This window comes from Martes martes (genome assembly GCF_963455335.1).
Source record: "Martes martes genome assembly, chromosome: 7".
NCBI lineage: Eukaryota > Metazoa > Chordata > Mammalia > Carnivora > Mustelidae > Martes > Martes martes.
This window is the reverse complement of record NC_137894.1, coordinates 68,900,676-68,921,157: the sequence shown is the minus strand read 5'-3', so window position 1 is coordinate 68,921,157 and position 20,482 is coordinate 68,900,676. Positions and strand designations below refer to the sequence as shown.

Genomic DNA, 20,482 nt, shown 5'->3' with positions numbered 1-20,482 from the left:
TCCTTTAGTGTATGCATCTTTTCTGACTTTTCTCAACACTATACATTAATCATTTTTTGTAATAAAACTGTTAAAGAAAATATTTTGAGAAATATTTTATCTTAAAATAGAACACGGAAAACAGTATTGAAAATTATAGCTGTGGATGGTGTTTATTGTTTTATTCCTGAGAGTGACCCATCATTCACAGTGGCTACCTATTTTGTGGGCACTCTAGGGAAAGAAAAGAAAAATCTAGAGAGCTTAAAATAAATGTTAAAAAAATCGTAAGTATGTGTTGATTTTAGGGGATTATTGCTCTTCTACACATGAATAAACATTAAAGAAATTGATTCTCCATTCATCCCCAGTCTCAAAACACAACACTTGTCACAAGTGGCTTTATGGGTGAATTTTACTAAACCTTTAAAAAAACAAGGAGGCTACACAATCCATTTCATGAGGCTAGTTTACTCGAACATCAAAATCAGACAGGGACTGTACTAGGAGAAAGTTATAGTTCAATCTCACCTTTGAGCATAGTTGCAAAATGCTGAGTACAATACTTACTATGGAATTCCTCAGTATATTATATGCGTGTATGTTACATACATACTTATATACTATGCTATATATAATGTACATATGTAATGATGATGAAGGGGGTTTTATTGTGGGAAGGCAATGATGATTTAAATCAGAAAGTCATTTAATAATTGGTTAGATTCACAAATTAAAAGGGATAAACCATATGGGGATCTCAATAGGAACAAAGGAAGTGTTTGATAAAATTAGATACACATTCCTACCTTCAAACAAAGCCTTACTAGCAAAACCGGAGCAGATGGAAGATTCTTCCACTTGATAAGTGGTATCCATCAAAAACCCATAGCAGAGATCATATGTGGCCAGGGTCAGGGGTGGGGAGGATTTTAGAGGCAATTCTGGTAGTTGAGAACAAGACAGGGATGCCAAATAGCACCCTTATGATTCAGCATTACACTGGAGGCCCCCAACAGTGCAACAAGGCAAGAAGAAGAAATGAGAGGTAGAAGAAAGTCATTTTGTGTTGGCAATGTAGTTGTCCATATAAAAAAATCTGAGAGATGCTATCAAAAATCAATTAGAATTAAGAGGGTTCCCCTTTCTCCACATCCTCTCCAACACACGTTGTTTCCTGTCTTGCTAATTTTGGCCATTCTAACTGGTGTAAGGTGGTATCTCAATGTGGTTTTGATTTGAATCTCCCTGATGGCTAGTGATGATGAACATTTTTTCATGTGTCTGGTAGCCATTTGTATGTCTTCATTGGAGAAGTGTCTGTTCATGTCTTCTGCCCATTTTTTGACATGATTATCTGTTTTGTGTGTGTTGAGTTTGAGGAGTTCTTTATAGATCCTGGATATCAACCTTTTGTCTGTACTGTCATTTGCAAATATCTTCTCCCATTCCATGGGTTGCCTCTTTGTTTTGTTGACTGTTTCCTTTGCTGTGCAGAAGCTTTTGATCTTGATGAAGTCCCAAAAGTTCATTTTCGCTTTTGTTTCCTTCGCCTTTGGAGACATATCTTGAAAGAAGTTGCTGTGGCTGATATCAAAGAGGTTACTGCCTATGTTCTCCTCCAGGATTCTGATGGATTCCTGTCTCACGTTGAGGTCTTTTATCCATTTCGAGTTTATCTTTGTGTACGGTGTAAGAGAATGGTCGAGTTTCATTCTTCTACATATGGCTGTCCAGTTTTCCCAGCACCATTTATTGAAGAGACTGTCTTTTTTCCACTGGATATTTTTTCCTGTTTTGTTAAAGATTATTTGACCATAGAGTTGAGGGTCCATATCTGGGCTCTCTACTCTGTTCCACTGGTCCATGTGTCTGTTTTTATGCCAGTACCATGCTGTCTTGGTGATCACAGCTTTGTAGTAAAGCTTGAAATCAGGTAACGTGATGCCGCCAGTTTTATTTTTGTTTTTCATTTCCTTAGCAATTCGGGGTCTCTTCTGATTCCATACAAATTTTAGGATTATTTGCTCCAGCTCTTTGAAAAATACTGGTGGAATTTTTTTTTTAAGTTTTATTTATTTAAGTAATCTCTGTAACCCTACGTGGGACTCAAACTCACAGCCCTGAGATCAAAAGTCCCAAGCTCTTCCAACTGAAATACTGGTGGAATTTTGATTGGAATGGCATTAAAAGTATAGATTGCTCTGGGCAGTATAGACATTTTAACGATGTTTATTCTTCCGATCCAAGAGCATGGAATGGTCTTCCATCTTTTTGTGTCTTCTTCAGTTTCTTTCATGAGTGTTCTGTAGTTCCTCGAGTACAGATCTTTAACCTCTTTGGTTAGGTTTATTCCGAGGTATCTTATGGTTCTTGGTGCTATACTACATGGAATCGATTCTCTAATTTGCCTTTCTGTATTTTCATTATTAGTGTATAAGAAAGCCGCTGATTTCTGGACATTGACTTGTATCCTGCCACATTACTGAATTGCTGTATGAGTTCTAGTAGTTTGGGGGTGGAGTCTTTCAGGTTTTCCATATAAAGAATCATGTCATCTGCGAAGAGAGAGAGTTTGACTTCTTCCTTGCCAATTTGGACACCTTTTATTTCTCTTTGTTGTATTATTGCTGTTGCTAGGACTTCTAATACAATGTTGAACAAGAGTGGTGAGAGTGGGCATCCTTGTCGTGTTCCTGATCTCAACGGGAAGGCTGCAAGCTTTTTCCCATTGAGGATGATATTTGCTGTGGGTCTTTCATAGATAGATTTGATGAGGTTCAGGAATGAAAGGGGAACCCTCTTACACTGCTGGTGGGAATGCAAACTGGTGCAGCCACTTTGGAGAACAGTGTGGAGATTCCTCAGGAAATTAAAAATAGAGCTTCCCTATGACCCTGCAATTGCACTACTGGGTATTTACCCCAAAGATACAGATGTAGTGAAAAGAAGGGCCATCTGTACCCCAATGTTTATAGCAGCAATGGCCACGGTCGCCAAACTGTGGAAAGAACCAAGATGCCCTTCAACGGATGAATGGATAAAGAAGATGTGGTCCATATACACTATGGAGTATTATGCCTCCATCAGAAAGGACGAATACCCAACTTTTGTAGCAACATGGACAGGACTGGAAGAGATTATGCTGAGTGAAATAAGTCAAACAGAGAGAGTCAAGTATCATATGGTTTCACTTATTTGTGGAGCATAACAAATAATATAGAGGACAAGGGGAGATGGAGAGGAGAAGGGAGTTGAGGGAAATTGGAAGGGGAGGTGAACCATGAGAGACTGTGGACTCTGAAAAACAATCTGAGGGGGCGGGGGGTGGGAGGTCGGGGGAACCAGGTGGTGGGTATTAGGGAGGGCACAGATTGCATGGAGCACTGGGTGTGGTGAAAAAACAATGAATACTGTTATGCTGAAAATAAATAAAAATAAATTAATTAATTAAAAAAAAGAAAATCAATTAGAATTAATTACAGAACTCAGCAAAATTTCTCAATTAGAGATAAATATACAGGAATCAGTTGGATTCCTACATATCACCAACAACCATTTAGAAACTATAATAGAAAAAAATTATACTTGCAGTAGCAACCAAAACCATATGATACCCAGAAGTAAATCTGACAAAAGATATGTGAGAGTTTCATGGGAATGACTCTTAAAGCATTATCGAAGGACACAGATCTGACAAATGGAGAGATATATCATGCTAACGGATGGGAGACTTGATAGCATAAAGATCCCTGTTTGCTCTAGATTAATACAGCATGTTCATGGCATTTGGTCCAAAGATCCTTAAATTCATGTGAAAGAATAAAGGCAAGAAGAAGAGTCAGGACAATTTTTTTAAAGATTTTATTTATTTATTTATTTGAGAGAAAGATAAAAACAGAAATAGAGAGAGCGCAAGCAGGGAGGAGGGAGAAGCAAGCTGCCCGCTGAGCAGGGAGCCCAATTCGGGGCTCGATCCCAGGATCCTGGGATCATGAACTGAGCCAAAGGTAGAAGCTTAACCAACAGAGCCACCGAGGTACCCAAGTCAAGACAATTTCTCAGAAGAATAAAATGGCGGGGGGGAGCCTTCCCTGTAGCCTATCAAGATTTATTATGAGTTCCAATAGTGAATACGGTGTGGTGCTGGTACTTAAATAGTTTAGTAGAACACAGTACAAGACACAGACCTGTTGTAATTTGGAAATTTGATAAGAAAAAGGTGGCCCAACGGGTGAGTGGGACAAGGATGAACTATTCGATAAATTGAATAAATTGTGAGGAGACAAAGGTACCTCATGCAGAATGCACAAATAAATGCCAAATGAATTAACGACCTGCAGGTGGGAAGCAAAACCTTTAAACTTCCTGAAGATTATATGAGATTCACTTCCCACCTCATGGCAGGAAAGGATTTCTTAAAACAAGATACAAAACCCACTAACAATAGAGGAAAACATTGATAAATTGGACTGTGTTAAAAATTTTAACTTCTGGGGCGCCTGGGTGGGTCAGTGGGTTAAAGCCTCTGCCTTCGGCTGGGGTCATGATCCCAGAGTCCTGGGATTGAGCCCTGCATCGGGCTCTCTGCTCAGCAGGGAGCCTGCTTCCCCCTCTCTCTCTGCCTGCCTCTCTGCCTACTTGTGATCTCTGTCTGTCAAATAAATAAATAAAATCTTTAAAAAAAAAATTTAACTTCTGTATGACTAAAGACACCACAAATAAAGTGAAAAGGTAATGCTACAGACTGGAAGGAGATGGTTGCAACTCATGTGACCAGCAGAGGATTAGAGTCCGTAGCATACTAAAAGCGCCTGCAGGGGAGCCTGGGTGGCTCAGTCCGATGACAGTCCCCTCTGCCTTTGGCTCAGGTCATGATCTCTGTGTCCTGGGATTGAGTCCCGTGTCAGCCTCCCTACTCAGCCAGGAGTCTGCTTGTCCCTCTCTCTCTGCTTGTGCTTGCTTTCTCTGTCTCTCAAATAAATAAATAAATAAATTCTTTTTTAAGGAAAGAAAAGAAAAAGAAGCCCCTACAAATTAGCCAGAAAAAGACACACAATCCAGGGCGGGGGGCCGGGGGGGGGGCGCGCCTGGGAGGGTAAGGCAGGAGTTAGCAAATTCTACGAATAAGCAATTCACAGAAGAAGGACCTGAATGCTCAATATACACGAAAATACATTGAATTTCCCTAGCAGAGAAAGATATATTACAACAAGCTACTACTTTGTACCTACCAGATTGGCAGGAGATTAAAAGGTGGGCTGTTTGAAGTGCTGATGAGGAAGTGGAACTGCAGGAACCCCTCGGCTGCTGCTGAGAGTGAAAATTAGTGCTGTCTGCTGCAAAGCAACGGGCAGCCTTGGGCCCAGGAGCCGGCGGTCACCTCCTAGATGTAGAGCCCAGGAGACTGACGTGTGTGCACAGAGAGACAGGTCTGTGGATGTCTTTGCTCGCAGAAAGGGGAAAGAACTGAATCGTCCATCATCAGGAAACATGGGGACATCGTATAGTCATATAAGCAACTCCATGCCTGAATATGATAAATCTTGAAAGCATGATCGTGATCGAAGAGTTGCAGAAAAATGTGTGTGGTCTGACATCCTTATCTGAAGTTTTAAAACACTCTAAACAACATACTGGTGATACATGCTTTCTCAGGAGCCAAAACTATAAAAACGTGGAGGAGACAGACACATCAGCTTCTGAAACGCAGTTAGATCTGGGGAGATATAAAGGGAAAGAGGCAGCTGAATACAAGGAGGGAATTTTCCCTAGCTCTGTCTCCCAGGACAAAATACTGAGATTTGTCACACCTGGGCAGGGGCCAAATGACTAGAGTTTGTCAGATTATTTCCATTCTGTCTACATATTTGCTATGTGTCATGGTTTTTAAAACATTAATTTTTCTGAGGGGAAAAAAAACCCATTTCCATTTTTCAAGTGGGCAGTAATTCAAAGCACATTTAAACTAATTGATCTTTGTCACTCGAGAATGGCAGTTTAGCGTGGCGGGGTGAAGCATGGGACTCTGGGGCCGGCTTCTGGGTGTGAACCCAGCTCTGCTGCTCCCTGAATGGTGGCTTCACATGAGCTATTTAATCTCTCTGCTGCGGATGCCTGGGATGGAAGACATAGAACGCCATTACTGCTGCTGATGATGATGGTGATGATGGTGATGATGATTGGCGTGTGCTCATAGAGTTGTCACAAGGGTGTGATGAGGTTGTGTGCATAAAACACTACGGAAGTGGGCTCTCTTATCATGCCTGAATATGATCTACCGTCCAGACGGACCCCAGTTAACTCATTAGATGCAAGGGAGAGTGGGGGAGGGGATAAACAAGCTCTGGTTCAAGAAATCACGTAAGTAGATGTTGTGTTTGGTGGTGGTGGTTCTTCTACTGCAGTAAGACAAAAATATCTCTCAAATCTCCAAAATTAACCTGTGGAGTTGGAGATGACTCAACCCCCAGCGACTTCACCTATATCTGCCTCAGTTAGCTCTGCTAAGTAAAATCCTCACTCATTCACTTTTCAGAGCTGACTGTAAATCAGTAGGAAAAACAAAATCAGTATGTAACTGTTGAAATATATAGGATTCCCTCTAAAAATGAAAGCGACATCTATCTTCAGGTTTTGATGAGTATGTGGCATTGTTCTATTACCTAATAAGAATGGTTTTTGTAGTTAACTGATGAAATGTACATCTCCTCGCTAGATGGGGTCTTAAATTGAAGCCTATTTAATGTCTCCAATAAGTGAGAAATCACAGACATTTGGGAGCCAAGGATGATTTTCTGAAAGCAGGTGCCAGAAGGCCAAAATGGCGGGCTTTGTCTGGAGCTGATCTGAACTTGGGCCCGACTGCAGTTCTGCTGCTTTCTAGCCCCGTAGCTGTGAGTGAATTACTTAAATCTGCCATGGCTCAGATTCCTCATCTGTAAAATGAGACTCCCCACCCCTCTCTGGAAGCACTCTTGGGAAGATCAGATACATGCTGTCCACCATCCCAGGTACATAATCTGTGCTCAGTAGTTAATAGTATCTGTGATGCGATTCTTAATTAAATGAGCTGCTCAGTGCTGATGGGTGGGGGGCTTGAAGGGGATCTAAGACAAAATGAGATAAGGTGCTGATAGGTCTTACTTACAGCTGACCCTGACAATCTCTCTTCACCTTACTTAGAACAAGAAGTTATTTCAAGGCCCAGGAATTTTTTGAAATGAAAACAAACAAACAACAACAACAAAAAAAAAACAACTTGGTCTTCTCCTTAAAGGTGATCAAATGCAGCTCTTAAAGAGTAATTATTTGGGACCCCTGGGTGACTCAGTTGGTTAAGCATCTGCCTTCAGCTCAGGTCATGATCTCAGGGTCCTGGGATCGAGTCTGCACGTTGGGCTCTTTGCTCAGCAGGGAGCCTCCTTCTCCCTCTGCCTGCTGTTCCTCCTGCTTGTGCTCTCTCTCTGACAAATAAATAAATAAAATCTTAAAAAAAAAAAAAAAAGGAAGAATGATTCAGTGCAAGGTGTTGCAACAATCAGAATCAGCTCTCCTGTAAGAAATGTCCCGTTTTGATTACCATTGCTTTTCTACATTTTTGCACAGCATCCTGAAATGTCCTGTACAGTTGGGAAGATTCATCATGCTTGGACCCCCAAAAACACTCATTTCTAACCACTGGATGAATGACTCTCGAGGACTGAGCAGCCACCAAGGGCAAAGCCCAAACTCTGCCTGCTCCCGGGCCTGGGCCAACGGCAAGATTTCCAGCCAAGCCCGAGCTGGTGGGGAACAACTGCCCAGTGTGATACCCTGTCCTCCACGTTTGCTTATCTGACAACCTAGTCCTTCTTCCTTCCACCCTCCCTCCCAGTCTGCCATACCCAAGCCCGCCTCTCACTTCCTGCCCCCATTTTTCACTTACTAGGACAGGCAGTTTGGTGGTGGGCCCAAAGAGGGGAGAGAGAATCTCTAGGAGGGATACAGTATGGCCCCAACTAAAGGGATTCCCAGCAAGCTGTGAATAGAGACTATGCTTTAACCAGCTAATGTTAGATAGTTGCATTTTTAAGAAAGAACCTATTTATCTCCAGGGATCCCCCATCGACAAATTCCTTAGGGAAGATGGGTCTCTTCACTGGCTCCTGCTTGATGGAAAGAGGTAGAGTTTGGGTGGGCAAATGGGACGCTCAGCGTGGGGCAGGTTGGTGTGAGGTGCCTACTGTGCAGGCTCCCGTGACCTTCTCCAGTCAGATTGCTAGGGCCCTGGAACTCAGCGTGCTAAAAACGAATTCATCCACCCCACAAGTTTCTAGATGCCTCTTCCAGTTGATGGTGCATTCCTTGCCCCCTGCCCCCAGTTAACCTAGAAGAAGCACTCAGCGTCATCCTTGACTCATCTCTGCCCCCCTCCCCCCCACCCCCGTGCTGTTCCTGAGTACCCCTCCCCCTCACCCATAGGACAGGCTAAAATCACAATCACAAGCGCATTTCACTAATTGTTATGGCTTCCTACTACCTTGGGGAATATCTCAAGACAAGTGAAAGTGTTTCAAATCATCTTATTAGAATTTTTGAAATTTTTATGGCCCGTTTCTTGTCAGATCTGATTAGATCATTACTTTTACCTTATAATTTGGCTGTGGAAAAGCTTTTACGATGAGAAGGATAATCGTCTGCTCTGCCATTTCCTTGCTTTTCACTTATGCTGGCATGATTAGTATATTGTCTTCAGTTTTGGTGCTTGCTGGAATCTTCTGAAATCACTGGTCCATTTTGTGAGGGTTTAGTTGAAACTAAATAATGTAATCACTGAGTCTGTTTAACCAAGCACACATAAACAAATGCTGAAATAAATCAAAACTTGTGAGAGGGGATAAACAAGTGAGGGATACACTAAACACCCCCCAAATCCTGAGAGGGGGACGTTCCCCACCTCCCTTATGTCCCCCAGTCAGCCTGCGTGTTCAGTGTTAGGAAAACTTCACTTCTCTCCTAAGGAGACAGAAACAGAGGTTCTAACATTTTCATTTTGCACACTGCTCCCCTGTACGTCAGGGTGACCCCACCGGTAGGACCCACAAGCCGCCTGCTTCTTACTGCAGTAGTGGAAATTGGGGGGACCTCAGGTCTCAGGCGCAGAGGTGAGCCCAGGAGATACGCACTCAAGGCAGGTGGCTCTCTTGGGTTGGGGGGGAGACCCAGCCTCGAAGAAGTCTCAGGGTGTGCTCAGGGGTGACCTGCAGTCAGAAAAATGCATTCCTAACCCAACCAGGCCATCCAAGTTTTACTGTGATGCCTTTTAAACTATCCCAAAATATCTTTTTTAAGTCTCAAAAATGCCATCTCAAGTATGAAAGGGACTAGACCAACAAAGCCTTTTTTTTCATGGGCTTCTAAGCTTTGGTCATTTCTCTGTGGAGAGAGGGAAGGATCCAGGTTTTTGCTTGTCCCTAGCTCAAAGACCCCACCATCACTCAACGATCTCGTTTCACTGTACCTCCTCTAGTGCCATGTTTTTAATATTCCAGCAGTACACAAGCCACAGCTTTATACAAGGAAGAGGCAGTGCTTTCTAGTTGACTCCACTGGAGATGCAACGACTCAATTAGTAGTTTTCCTGGAAACCATAACTCTGTTAGGTTCACATTTCAAAACACTACTTAAGGTTGCTTAATAGTTTTGTCCCCATAACTACATAGGGACATCCAAGAACTGAAGCAGAGCCAGTGTCTTCTCTAGAAGGTGTTTTGTCATTGTCATGGAGATCCAATCCTGCAGACCACCTCTCTCCCTAAGCCAACCCCTTCCCATCGTTCACACAGAGAACAGACAAGGAAGCAGGCAGGGAGAGGAGAGGGTGTCACTCTCCCCACTGGGTCCTGGCCCCTTGTCAGTAGTGAAGGAGGAGCCTGAGGGACATGACCAGTCCAGTCAGCTTTTCTGGGTGCATGTGCAGGTGAATAGAGAGGAAGGTGCTCATGAAAGTTCCAGTAGTTTGTGAGGCTGCTGCATCCGAAGGAGGCGTGCTTTTTTCCCCAACAGTTACATGTAAGTGATTGAGTGCCATAAATTTGGACTACCACTGATCACCCTCTGCTCAGGGTCTTGCCCTTCCCATGTTCCTTGTCTGCTGGGTCTCCTGCTTCGACAGATGGTGCTTATTAAGTGCCACACATTGTTTGCCTCTGGGTACCGTCTCCCCTCCTAATTTCTCCTTCTCACTGTTATAGCTCACTCTCTTCCTTGCTATCATCATTTTAGGCTGTTTACAGAAGTGACATGATCCTGTGTACAGCACAGGCCATGACAGATAAATTTCCAGTTTTATTATTTTGACACAACTATCCACACACGCCTTCCCCACTCTCCTTTACCGGAATCAGAGTCGAGAGTAGGGAGAGGTGGGTGGGGTCTGTCCCCCAGCCCCTCCATGCCTCAGCACATCCTGGGCGGATGCTCAGAGCTCCTCATCCCTCATAACCAGCGTTTGCTTTATTTTTCCCAAAATGTACTACCTGCTCTTACCACGCTAGAGCTCATCTGCCTCTTTTTCTGCCCACTCACCCAGCTCAGTAAGATCTTCCTGCTGTGTGTCACCACCCATTTGGCATTTCACCATCTGGGAGAGCTTAGTGTTGTCTCAAATGTGGAAACATCACTTGTACTATGGCTGAACATCATTTATAGAAGCATCAACTCAGCCGGCCCCAGCACTTTTCCGTTTAGTGAGAGACCCACTTAAATTATCTTTTGCTTTCTCTCTCCAAACTAATTGGCCACCATTGTCACACCAGTCTCCCAACATGGCTCTGGTACTTTTCTTTTCTTTGTGAATATTCCAAGAGGGCTTATTCTCAGAGCACTGACCTTGCATTGCTCTCACTTGAGCTTCTCCATCAACCTTAGTGTAAGGAAACCCCTGTTATGCTTCAGTGATCAGTTTCACACCTTCCTCCATCTTGTCTCATGGTACTGGCCAGGGGAGCTGTACAGTAGCTGCATGATCACATTTTTATCTCTATTCTCAGAGACTCTGAGGTGTTGTAAACAACTCCTTAGCTTTTGTGGCTGGGGAATGGGAACTTTTGTACAAACATGGTTAAGAGAATTATCCCTGGCCAGAACAGCCCTCCAAAGGCTTGTACACAGCAACAAGGGGACAGTCTGCGCCAAGACCTAACCTGGATCTCTTGGTGTTTTCCCAAAACAAATATGTGTCCACCAGTTAGGCCTGTTTCCCCAAATATCCAAATACACTTCCAACCCTGGCTCCCCAAACTTGCATTCTTTCTCTCAGCCAGCACTGTTTCTCCCTGATAGATCACCCACATAGTCCCCCCTGCAGAAGGCTGAGAGAGAAGAATGGAGGGAAGGAAACAGGCCCAAGATTTCTCTGTGCAAAAGTCTTCTGAAGACGACCGCCCCTCTGGCTCTCCTCATTGTGCACACCCTCCCTTTAATCATGCACACATGTTGGAGACATTGGCTCTCCTCAGCCCTGCCCAGCCGATCCCTGGGAGTTGTAAAAGTTGACCAGAGTGTCTTGATTTTATTTCTCTCAATCCTATCCCAGCATTTTTCATAATATATACAAGATGATTGTGTGTGTGTGTACAAATTTTGTAAGGTTCAGGAAGTCTGAGAAGTGGGTAGACTAAAAAAACTACACAGGTATCTTTACTGTGGGTCTTCTCAAAGCCTTTAATAAGCTACCGGGTATGGCAAAGCCTCAAGAGCCAACCATAATCTGTGGTCATCCACAAAGTCATTGTAACTCACCACAGATCCTTCTCTCCGAGAACACCTAGCAGGATGAGTGTTCTGGCGGATCCGTGTTGGCCATGTCCTGATCAGTGGGTCTTTCACACAGCATGTCAGAGTCACCTTGCAAGCTTGCATTACCAGCCATCTCCTGAAGATTTTCCTACTGGCAGTCTGGGGTAGAGTGGGAGAATCTACTTGTTTGTTGTTGTTTCTTAAATCTTTCTTGGTGATTTTGATGATCCATAGCACTTGGGTTCCTCTGCTCTAGATTGTTGCTATTTCGGGCTTCAGAGGTGCCACACCTGTGACCCTCCTGAGCCCTCAACCCTGGAAGCCTGTACCCTAAGTCCCCTTAAACATAAATAACACATTCTTATACAGTAGAGATGGCTGAAAACTTAGCAGGAAAACTACCCCAAGCCTTTGTGATTAGGGAGAAATTACTGGCCTGTACCTTTAACTTTAGAAAACACTTTGTAACATGGTAGCCACCCCCCATCTGTCCACATTCAAGTCCCCCTTTAGCTGTCCCCAGCTGTTCTCACTCAAGCCATCTTGGGACATTTTGTATGTTTCTGCATTTTGATTCATTTGTCTGTGTCTCCCATCCCTGTGGGGCCATATTCAGAGCAGGACCCAAATGAATATTTTGGGGCGATTTCCTCCATAAGCACTTCATATAGAGCCAAGCTAGCCAAACTATTAGGCGACTAATTTAGCCAAACTAATTTATTGCCAGGCTAATAAGAAGTGCTCATTAACTACAGAGCAACCAAAGGACAAAAGGGACTTTGCCCAAAATGAGCAAAAGGGGTTAAGTTTACAGAAATGAAAAGTAGAGAGAAGGGCAGAAAACGGTAAATGTGGCAACATGAGCGTACAACTTACCTGCTGAGATGACAGGCAGGTATGTATGATTTTCTACCACCCTCGGAAATTTTTCTTCAATTCTCTGTTCAATTTTTAACTCAATGATATATGCATCACTGGTGGTTTCGGAATAGGGTGACCAACTTTTCCCAACGTCCCTGCCACTGATCTAGTTCCAGCCCCGAAAGTCCACTATATGGGAAACCCCTCCATCCTGGCAGACCAGGGCAGCTGGTGGCTCTACTCAAAAGACAAAAAGAATCCCCTGACCAGATAAACTTGCTACATCACGTCTATCCATCTGAATTATTGCTGCTGTAACAAAGCAAATTACCACAAACTTAGTGGCTTCAAACAACACAAATGTATCCAATTATACCTCTAGAGAACAGAAATCCCAAGTGGGTTTCACAGGGCTAAAAATCAGTGTATCCACAGGGCTACACTTTTCCTGGAGGCCCTAGAGGAGATTGTGTTTCCTTCCCTTTTCTAGTTTCTCGAAGCCAGCCATGTTCCTTGGCTGGTGGCTCCCTCCTTTATCTTCTCAGCCAATGACCACATCACTCTGACCCTTTACTTCCACCGTCACATCCCTCTCTGTGTCCCATGCTCTCCTGCCTCCCTCCTTCACTTTGAAAGACTCTTGTGATTGTATTAGGCTGACTGGATGATCCAGGGTAATTTCTCCATCCCCAAGCCCTTAACTCAATCCCATCTGCAAAGTCTCTTTTGCTGAGTCACATTCACTGTTTCCAGGGACCAAGACACGGACATCTTGGGGTTGGGGGTTATTTTGCCTACCACACCCAACCCTCTCAAAGTTGATAAAACACCTCAGTGTATTAAAGGAGTGTTTTAAAGTCTCACAGGAAAAGAATCTAACTGCTTAACCCAGTATTTTCCAAACTTATTTGGTCAAGAATCTCCTTACCCCAAAGAGTACTTTTTATCACCTCTTGGAATCCTGCTGCTCTTGCTGAAGAGAATTCCATGTAGTGTGCGCACCGAGAGTCCAGACCTCCCATGTGATGTGCAGACGAGGATGATTTTGAGGGAATTGATTTATAGATCCAATTCGTCTTTCACCTCAATGCATACTCTTTTCTACACTTTCCTACCTGAGGAACAACCTGAGGTCAAAGCATGGTGGACCTCTCTCCCTTCTACTCTTGTAGTCAGAGTTCTAACCCATGAACACTCATATGGGGACTGACTGACATGCAGCCGGGGTGCAGAACCTCCCTGGTCAGACACAGGGAGGACAGGAAGCTCTGGAGCTGGTGGTGCCTCTTTGAATCAAGGTGCCATAATCCACCCCTACACATCTCATTTGGAAGTGCATACCCAATAAAAATTTATTTTTTATGTTTAGTGTTTACCAGCGTTTTAATATTACATATTGTACCCCAAAACAAAATAGCTCACTCTAGAAGAAATGTTTTAAGGCATGAAGATTTATGATCACTGGAATCATCTTTTAATTTAAATTTCAATTTGTATGCATCCTTTGGCTGTAGAGAATTATGATGAATTGATCAAATAAAACATTTTCAAGCATAAAAATACATTAAAATTCTCTGGCTGTCATGTCATAGAGATAAGGGGGGAAGAACAATGTAATATTTCTAATTTTTAAGAAAATTTTATTTATTCGTCAGAGAGAGAGCGTCCAAGCAGGGGGAGCAGGAGGCAAAGGGAGAGGGAGAAGCAGGATCCCCACAGAGCAGGGAGCCTCACCCAGGGCTCTATCCCAGGACCCTGGGATCATGACCTAAGTCAAAGACAGACACTTAACTGACTGAGCCACCCGGGCGTCCCTAACATTTCTAATTTTTAAAGAAGAGCTTGCTCTTAACATTTTAAAATGGACAATAATGGGTGTTATATCACTGTAGTGCTATGTTATTTTGGACATATTTAAAAGAATGCTTTAACAGGCTAATTTTTAAATACTAACTTTATAATATCTAGAAATTATATCTATTAACAAATTATGACTAACCTTAAGGTGAAAAATATTTGCTGTCAAGTTAAGGGTGCAAGGAGGTGCATAGTTTTTTCAAAATTCTTATGGGAGTATATGAGCAAAAGGTGTGACAGCTACTGGTCAAGAGAAGAATGTTGGCATTGCTGGAGGGGAAAAGACTAGCAAGGAAGCCTTGGTAAAATTGTCAGCTTCATTTCATCTAGGTTGCCATGGAATGGGAGAAGATATTCGCAAATGACAGTACAGACAAAAGGCTGATATCCAGGATCTATAAAGAACTCCTCAAACTCAACACACACAAAACATAATCATGTCAAAAAATGGGCAGAAGACATGAACAAACACTTCTTCAATGAAGACATACAAATGGCTAACAGACACATGAAAAAATGTTCATCATCATTAGCAATCAGGGAGATTCAAATCAAAACCACATTGAGATACCACCATACACCAGTTAGAATGGCCAAAATTAACAAGACAGTAAATAATGTGTGTTGGAGAGGATGTGGAGAAAGGGGAACCCTCTTACACTGTTGGTGGGAATGCAAGTTGGTACAGCCACTTTGGAAAACAGTGTGGAGATTCCTTAAGAAATTAAAAATAGAGCTTCCCTATGACCCTGCAATTGCACTACTGGGTATTTACCCCAAAGATACAGATGTAGTGAAAAGAAGGGCCATCTGTACCCCAGTGTTTATAGCAGCAATGGCCACGGTCGCCAAACTGTGGAAAGAACCAAGATGCCCTTCAACGGACGAATGGATAAGGAAGATGTGGTCCATATATACTATGGAGTATTATGCCTCCATCAGAAAGGATGAATACCCAACTTTTGTAGCAACATGGACGGGACTGGAAGGGGGAGACGAATCATGAAAGACTGTGGACTCTGAAAAACAATCTGAGGGTTTTGAAGGGGCAGGGGATGGGGGGGTTGGGTGAGCCTGGTGGTGAGCATTAAAGAGGGCACGTAATGCATGGAGCACTGGGTGTGGTACATAAACAATGAATTCTGGTACACTGAAAAGAAATTTTTAAAAAAAAGTGTCAGCTTCAGCTAACAGAGTGAGAACCCTGAAGCACCTGGTGCACTCAGCACTCCTTCCCTGCCCCTCCCCCTGCCCCCACACCCACACCCAGAGCCACCAGTGCCTGAGGCCCTGGGCACACAGGAGGGCTGAGACCAGGGCTCCCCTGTTGGTTTCTTTTGCACCTTGACTGTAGGGAACGTCTGGCGTCTGGCGTCAGGGTCATTTGACTGGGAAGTTGCTTGAAGATTCTGTGGTTTCAGACTTTAAAGAGCGTGCGCTCCCTGGGCTGTAGGATGCTCCTGGCCCCAACTGACTGCCCGACTGCTGCTGACCCTGCCACACCAGCCCCCCTCCAGCCCAAGCCCCGCGGGGCCTGCGGGGATAAGCCCCAGATCAGTAGAGCTGTCCTGGAAAGGCCCAGAACTGAGGGAGCAAGGCGGGGCCCATGAGGAGGGGGAAGTGGGTGCGGGGAATGCATGGGAGCCTTGTTTAAATTGTGTGGGAGTGTTTTTTGAGTCTGTCCGTGAGACCCAAGCATCTGGGTGTTAATCGCTGAGCACTGAGCCATAAGCCCCGGGTGGGCAGACCGGTGGAACATGGGGGCAGCCAGGCAAGGCTTGCGGGACCTGGCTGGCTTGTATGGCCATGTGTCCACTCTGCCTGTCCTTTTACTTCCCTGTGGCCACAAAGCACTGGATACAGTCTCTTTGGATCCTAGAAGGGTCTTCAGTCCTCAAAGGAAAACTTTTTAAATATAAATTCACACTGTATTTTACTACCTTCTTCTTCTGCAGTGTTTATCTGGTGTTTCACCTAGCAGACGCCACTTCATCCCTGTGCCCAAAACAGAGCTGGGTGCTGTGGGAGACACTGCAGTGTTTATCTGGTGTTTCACCTAGCAGACGCCACTTCATCCCTGTGCCCAAAACAGAGCTGGGTGCTGTGGGAGACACCGACCGTCTCCACCCTTGGGCAACCCGCCTCTCCTCTGGACCAGTAATACACGTACACGCTGTAGCAGGATGGGCAGTGGGTTTCTGATGTCAGCTCTAGCTAACTGCCCACACCACGGAGTAGTTCATCAAATCTAAGGCACCACTGATTGTAAGAGGTTCTTTTATGTGCTCTTAAGAAAGAAAAAGGTGAAAAAAAAAAAAAAAGAAAGAAAGAAAGAAAAAGGGGCTGCCAATTAAATTGTGAGTGACTGCTTTCTTTTTTACTTAGAAATGTTATACTTATTGAAAGGTCCTTTTGGACTTGCTTAGACATAGGGTTTTTGTTTTTTTTTTAACATCTTTTACTCTTGTTCATTCATAAAGTGGAAAAGAAAAGAACCTGATCGACTTTAGTTGTTGTAAACTTCACATTCAGGGTACTACTTGTCTGAAGCATCTTTGACTTGGATTTCTTGGTGTGTGTGTTTCGCACACAGTGCCCTTCTGTTGTCTCTGCCAACTGAGGGCATCTGAGTGCTCTTGACTTTTCTCCCCAAGCTCTGGCTCCTGTTATGCAAATTGCTTGCGTATAGATAAAGACAACCACAGTGCATGTGTCCCTGGCAACAGTGACTGTAAGACACACAACAATTTCCTAGATAGGGAACATGAAAAAAAAATACACCTTAGACTCAAAATATGTATTCTGAGACTCAGTCAAAAAGACTGCCGTGATCGGGCATCCATGTCCATCCAGGGAATGGCGTTGGCGTCAGTGCGATGTGCTTGTTGCAGTAATTTGCACAACTGAATAGTGGAGTTCTCTGTGAGCTAAGAGGGTCAGGAAAGCATTGTGCATGAAGTAGGTCTAAAAAGGTGAGATTTGGCCTAGAGAAGAGGAGGCCACTTCCAGAGAAGGAAGAGGGTGATAAAAAGATGCAAGAGAATAAACAAGCATGGTATGTGGAGAGGACAATGTAGCAATCCAGGCTTGGGTGGAGTTTGGTGAGGGAGCGGTGGGATATAAAGGCTTGTTTTTGCTCTAGGAACGTAAGTTCAAATTAGTGTCTTTCACTTGTAGAATCATGATAAATAGCTCTCATATTTCTCTAACTTTTCTCTCTTTCCTCACACTAGGTCCCGATGTTTTTAGTTCAAAGAACCTTGCCCTTCAAGCCCAGAAGAAGATCCTGAGCAAAATCGCCAGCAAAACCATGGCGAATATGTTGATCGATGACACCAGCAGCGAGATCTTCGATGAGCTCTACAAAGTCACCAAAGAGCACACCCACAACAAGAAGGAAGCCCACAAGATCATGAAAGACTTGATCAAGGTGGCAATCAAAATCGGAATCCTCTACCGACACAACCAGTTCAGCCAGGAGGAGGTGGTAGTCGTGGAGAGGCTCAGGAAGAAGCTGAACCAGACCGCCATGACCATCGTCAGCTTCTACGAGGTGGAATACACGTTTGACAGGAACGTGCTCTCCAAGCTCCTGCACGAGTGCAAGGACCTGGTGCATGAACTGGTGCAGCGACACCTGACGCCCCGGACCCACGGGCGCATCAACCATGTCTTCAACCACTTTGCCGACGTGGAGTTCCTCTCCACCCTTTATAGTCTGGAGGGAGACTGTCGGCCCAACCTCAAGAGAATGTGTGAAGGAATCAATAAGTTGCTAGATGAGAAAGTCCTCTGAATGCCTTCTCTCCTCCCGGACTTTGCTGAGTCCCGGTTGCAGCACCAGTGTGGTCCAGGTTCAAATCAAGAAAACAGGAAACCCTTGTCCGAGATGCCCGTGTCCTACCCTAGTTCCCTGTCTGCCGTTGATGCCAGATTTCACTCAGGTGTGTGTCCCCCCTGAGCCCACTGACGAGCTCTGTACTTCCAGTCACCTTGGTCAGCCAGCCCAAAGGACATTTCATCTCTTCTCAGCGAAGGCTGCTGTGCTCATCGAGGTGAGCTCGCTTCATCTTGGGGAGCGGAAGGAGCCCTGGACCAGGAGCTGGAGGACATGGATTCGGTTCCTGGCTTCACTGGGACAGCCATCCTCAGGATCCTGGGACCACGATGCCCACCTGCCCACCTCCCAGGGCTGCTGGGAGGTTCAAATGAGGCAACATTTGTCCACACTTTTAAAAACTCTAATGTAAGGTCTTATTACTTTCTCTCTGGAGTGTGAGAGGGATCCACCTGGATTTAGACTACTAAGTAGCAGAGAAGGAAAGAATAATAGTATCTAGTGGGCCTGGTTTACAGTCTGTCTCTAGATGTGCTGTTTCAGACACAAATGAATACAAAGGTATGAAAAAGCATAGCAGCAGACTAGAAAAATGTTTTCCAAGAGCTGTGTTTTTAGGTCCCAGATGCAGGTTTATGATCCTGCAGAGGGAGTCTTTCCAGTGGGGTGGGGGTGTGGAGATTTTCCCACTCCTGACGCAGGGGCAGAGAACTGTGCTCCCTGCAGGCTAGGCCTCCCCCTCTGAGGGGTGCCGCCCATGAGGTGAGGTGTGGGAGGGCTCATCCTGGCAGAGGAGCGCAGGCAGAAGGAACCCCTATCCACCTCTCCTGGCCTTTCACATCCCATTGTGCTAGTGTCTTTGGTTCATCAATAAATTGAAACAACCCTTCAAACAAGAGGTTTTGGAGTTGTGATTCCAAAATAAAATACCTTGGAGTTAGATTAGAATAGGTTAAGAACAATGGGATTGAAAGGCAGACGGTGCTGGGCAGGAGCTATTCACTCAGACCCTAGAGGACACTGGGAGGGCGGGCACAAATGGAGCCCCGGGGAAGCTCGCTCACAGACATGTGGCCACCTTCTCTGACCCGCTCCCAGCCTCGCTTTCACGTTGTGGCTTCTGACATGTTTTTGTCAACTCTTTTAACAAACATCAGGACAGGGTATTTGCCGCCTTCTCCTGTCTGCAGGACACCACATTAGGAGACTTGCTCTCCCTGCATCACCTCCCATCCCACTCTGCTTCTAGTACCTGATGATTATGTCAAAATACCACACTAGCTCAGCCGCTGGCTCAGCCCATCAGAAGACGGCTTGTGGGAGGCTATGAAGTGACATCCTATGAGCCTCCAGTGGCCATGCTGCCTCGTGTCAGCATCAGTGCACACCATCAGTTAAGTTCTTCTACTACCAGCACGCAAAAGTAGTTCATAGGAGGGGCACCTGGGGGGCTCAGTCCATTAAGCATCTGCCTTCAGCTCAGGTCATGAACTCAGGGTCTTGGGATGGAACCTCACATTGGGCTTCCTGCTCAGCAGGGAGTCGTCTTCTCCCTCTGCTCCTCCCCACTCATGCTCACTTTCACTCGCTCACTCTCAAATAAATATTTAAAAATAAAATAAAAACTAATTCATAGGAAGGATGACCAGGAGGGAATAGGGACCAGGTAAGTCAGCCCCTAGCACCCCCTCACAGACCTGAGGACTGAACGTTGATACCTGGGCCCATGTGGGCTGGGGACATGGTTCGGCAATGGAAGCTGCAGGTGGCAGGCGCCTTCCTTCCCAGTCACCCACCAGGCAGCGAGCCGACCAGCAACAGCTGAATTTTCACATGGAGTCTTCAATGCCTGCCTCAGTGTACTCGTCTAATTAAGGACTCCTTCCTAGTTTTAGAGATGGTTCTAGAAGCAGCAGGTCCTTTTTCACTAAGCAGCTAACCAGGGAAATCAGACCCACCAGGACTGGGTAGAACTATCTTCTGCCCCATCTGAGACACAGCAGGGAAGAAGGTGGCCACTCCACAGGCCACTGCACACATCAGTTTCTGACAGTCTGTGAGTCTCTAAGGAAACTGGATCCTCCTTGTTCTCATCTGAGAAGGACCACTTCCACCAGCATGTCTCAGTGAGTGCAAAAGCAGAGCGTAGACCAAAATCTGTTCTGC

The 20,482-nt window shown here is 44.8% G+C and overlaps 1 protein-coding gene across 1 annotated transcript in view; it reads left to right on the top strand.

Moving 5' to 3' along the window:
- The window catches only part of TNFAIP8L3 (TNF alpha induced protein 8 like 3), a 38,915-nt gene extending 19,709 nt beyond the window's left edge, over positions 1-19,206 (top strand). Inside the window, exon 2 of the mRNA XM_080808637.1 lies at positions 17,712-19,206. Within this exon, the coding sequence (XP_080664763.1) occupies positions 17,712-18,274 (563 nt within the window). The 3' untranslated portion in view covers positions 18,275-19,206. The remainder of the gene's footprint in view (positions 1-17,711) is intronic.
- Positions 19,207-20,482: the final 1,276 nt, after the last annotated feature.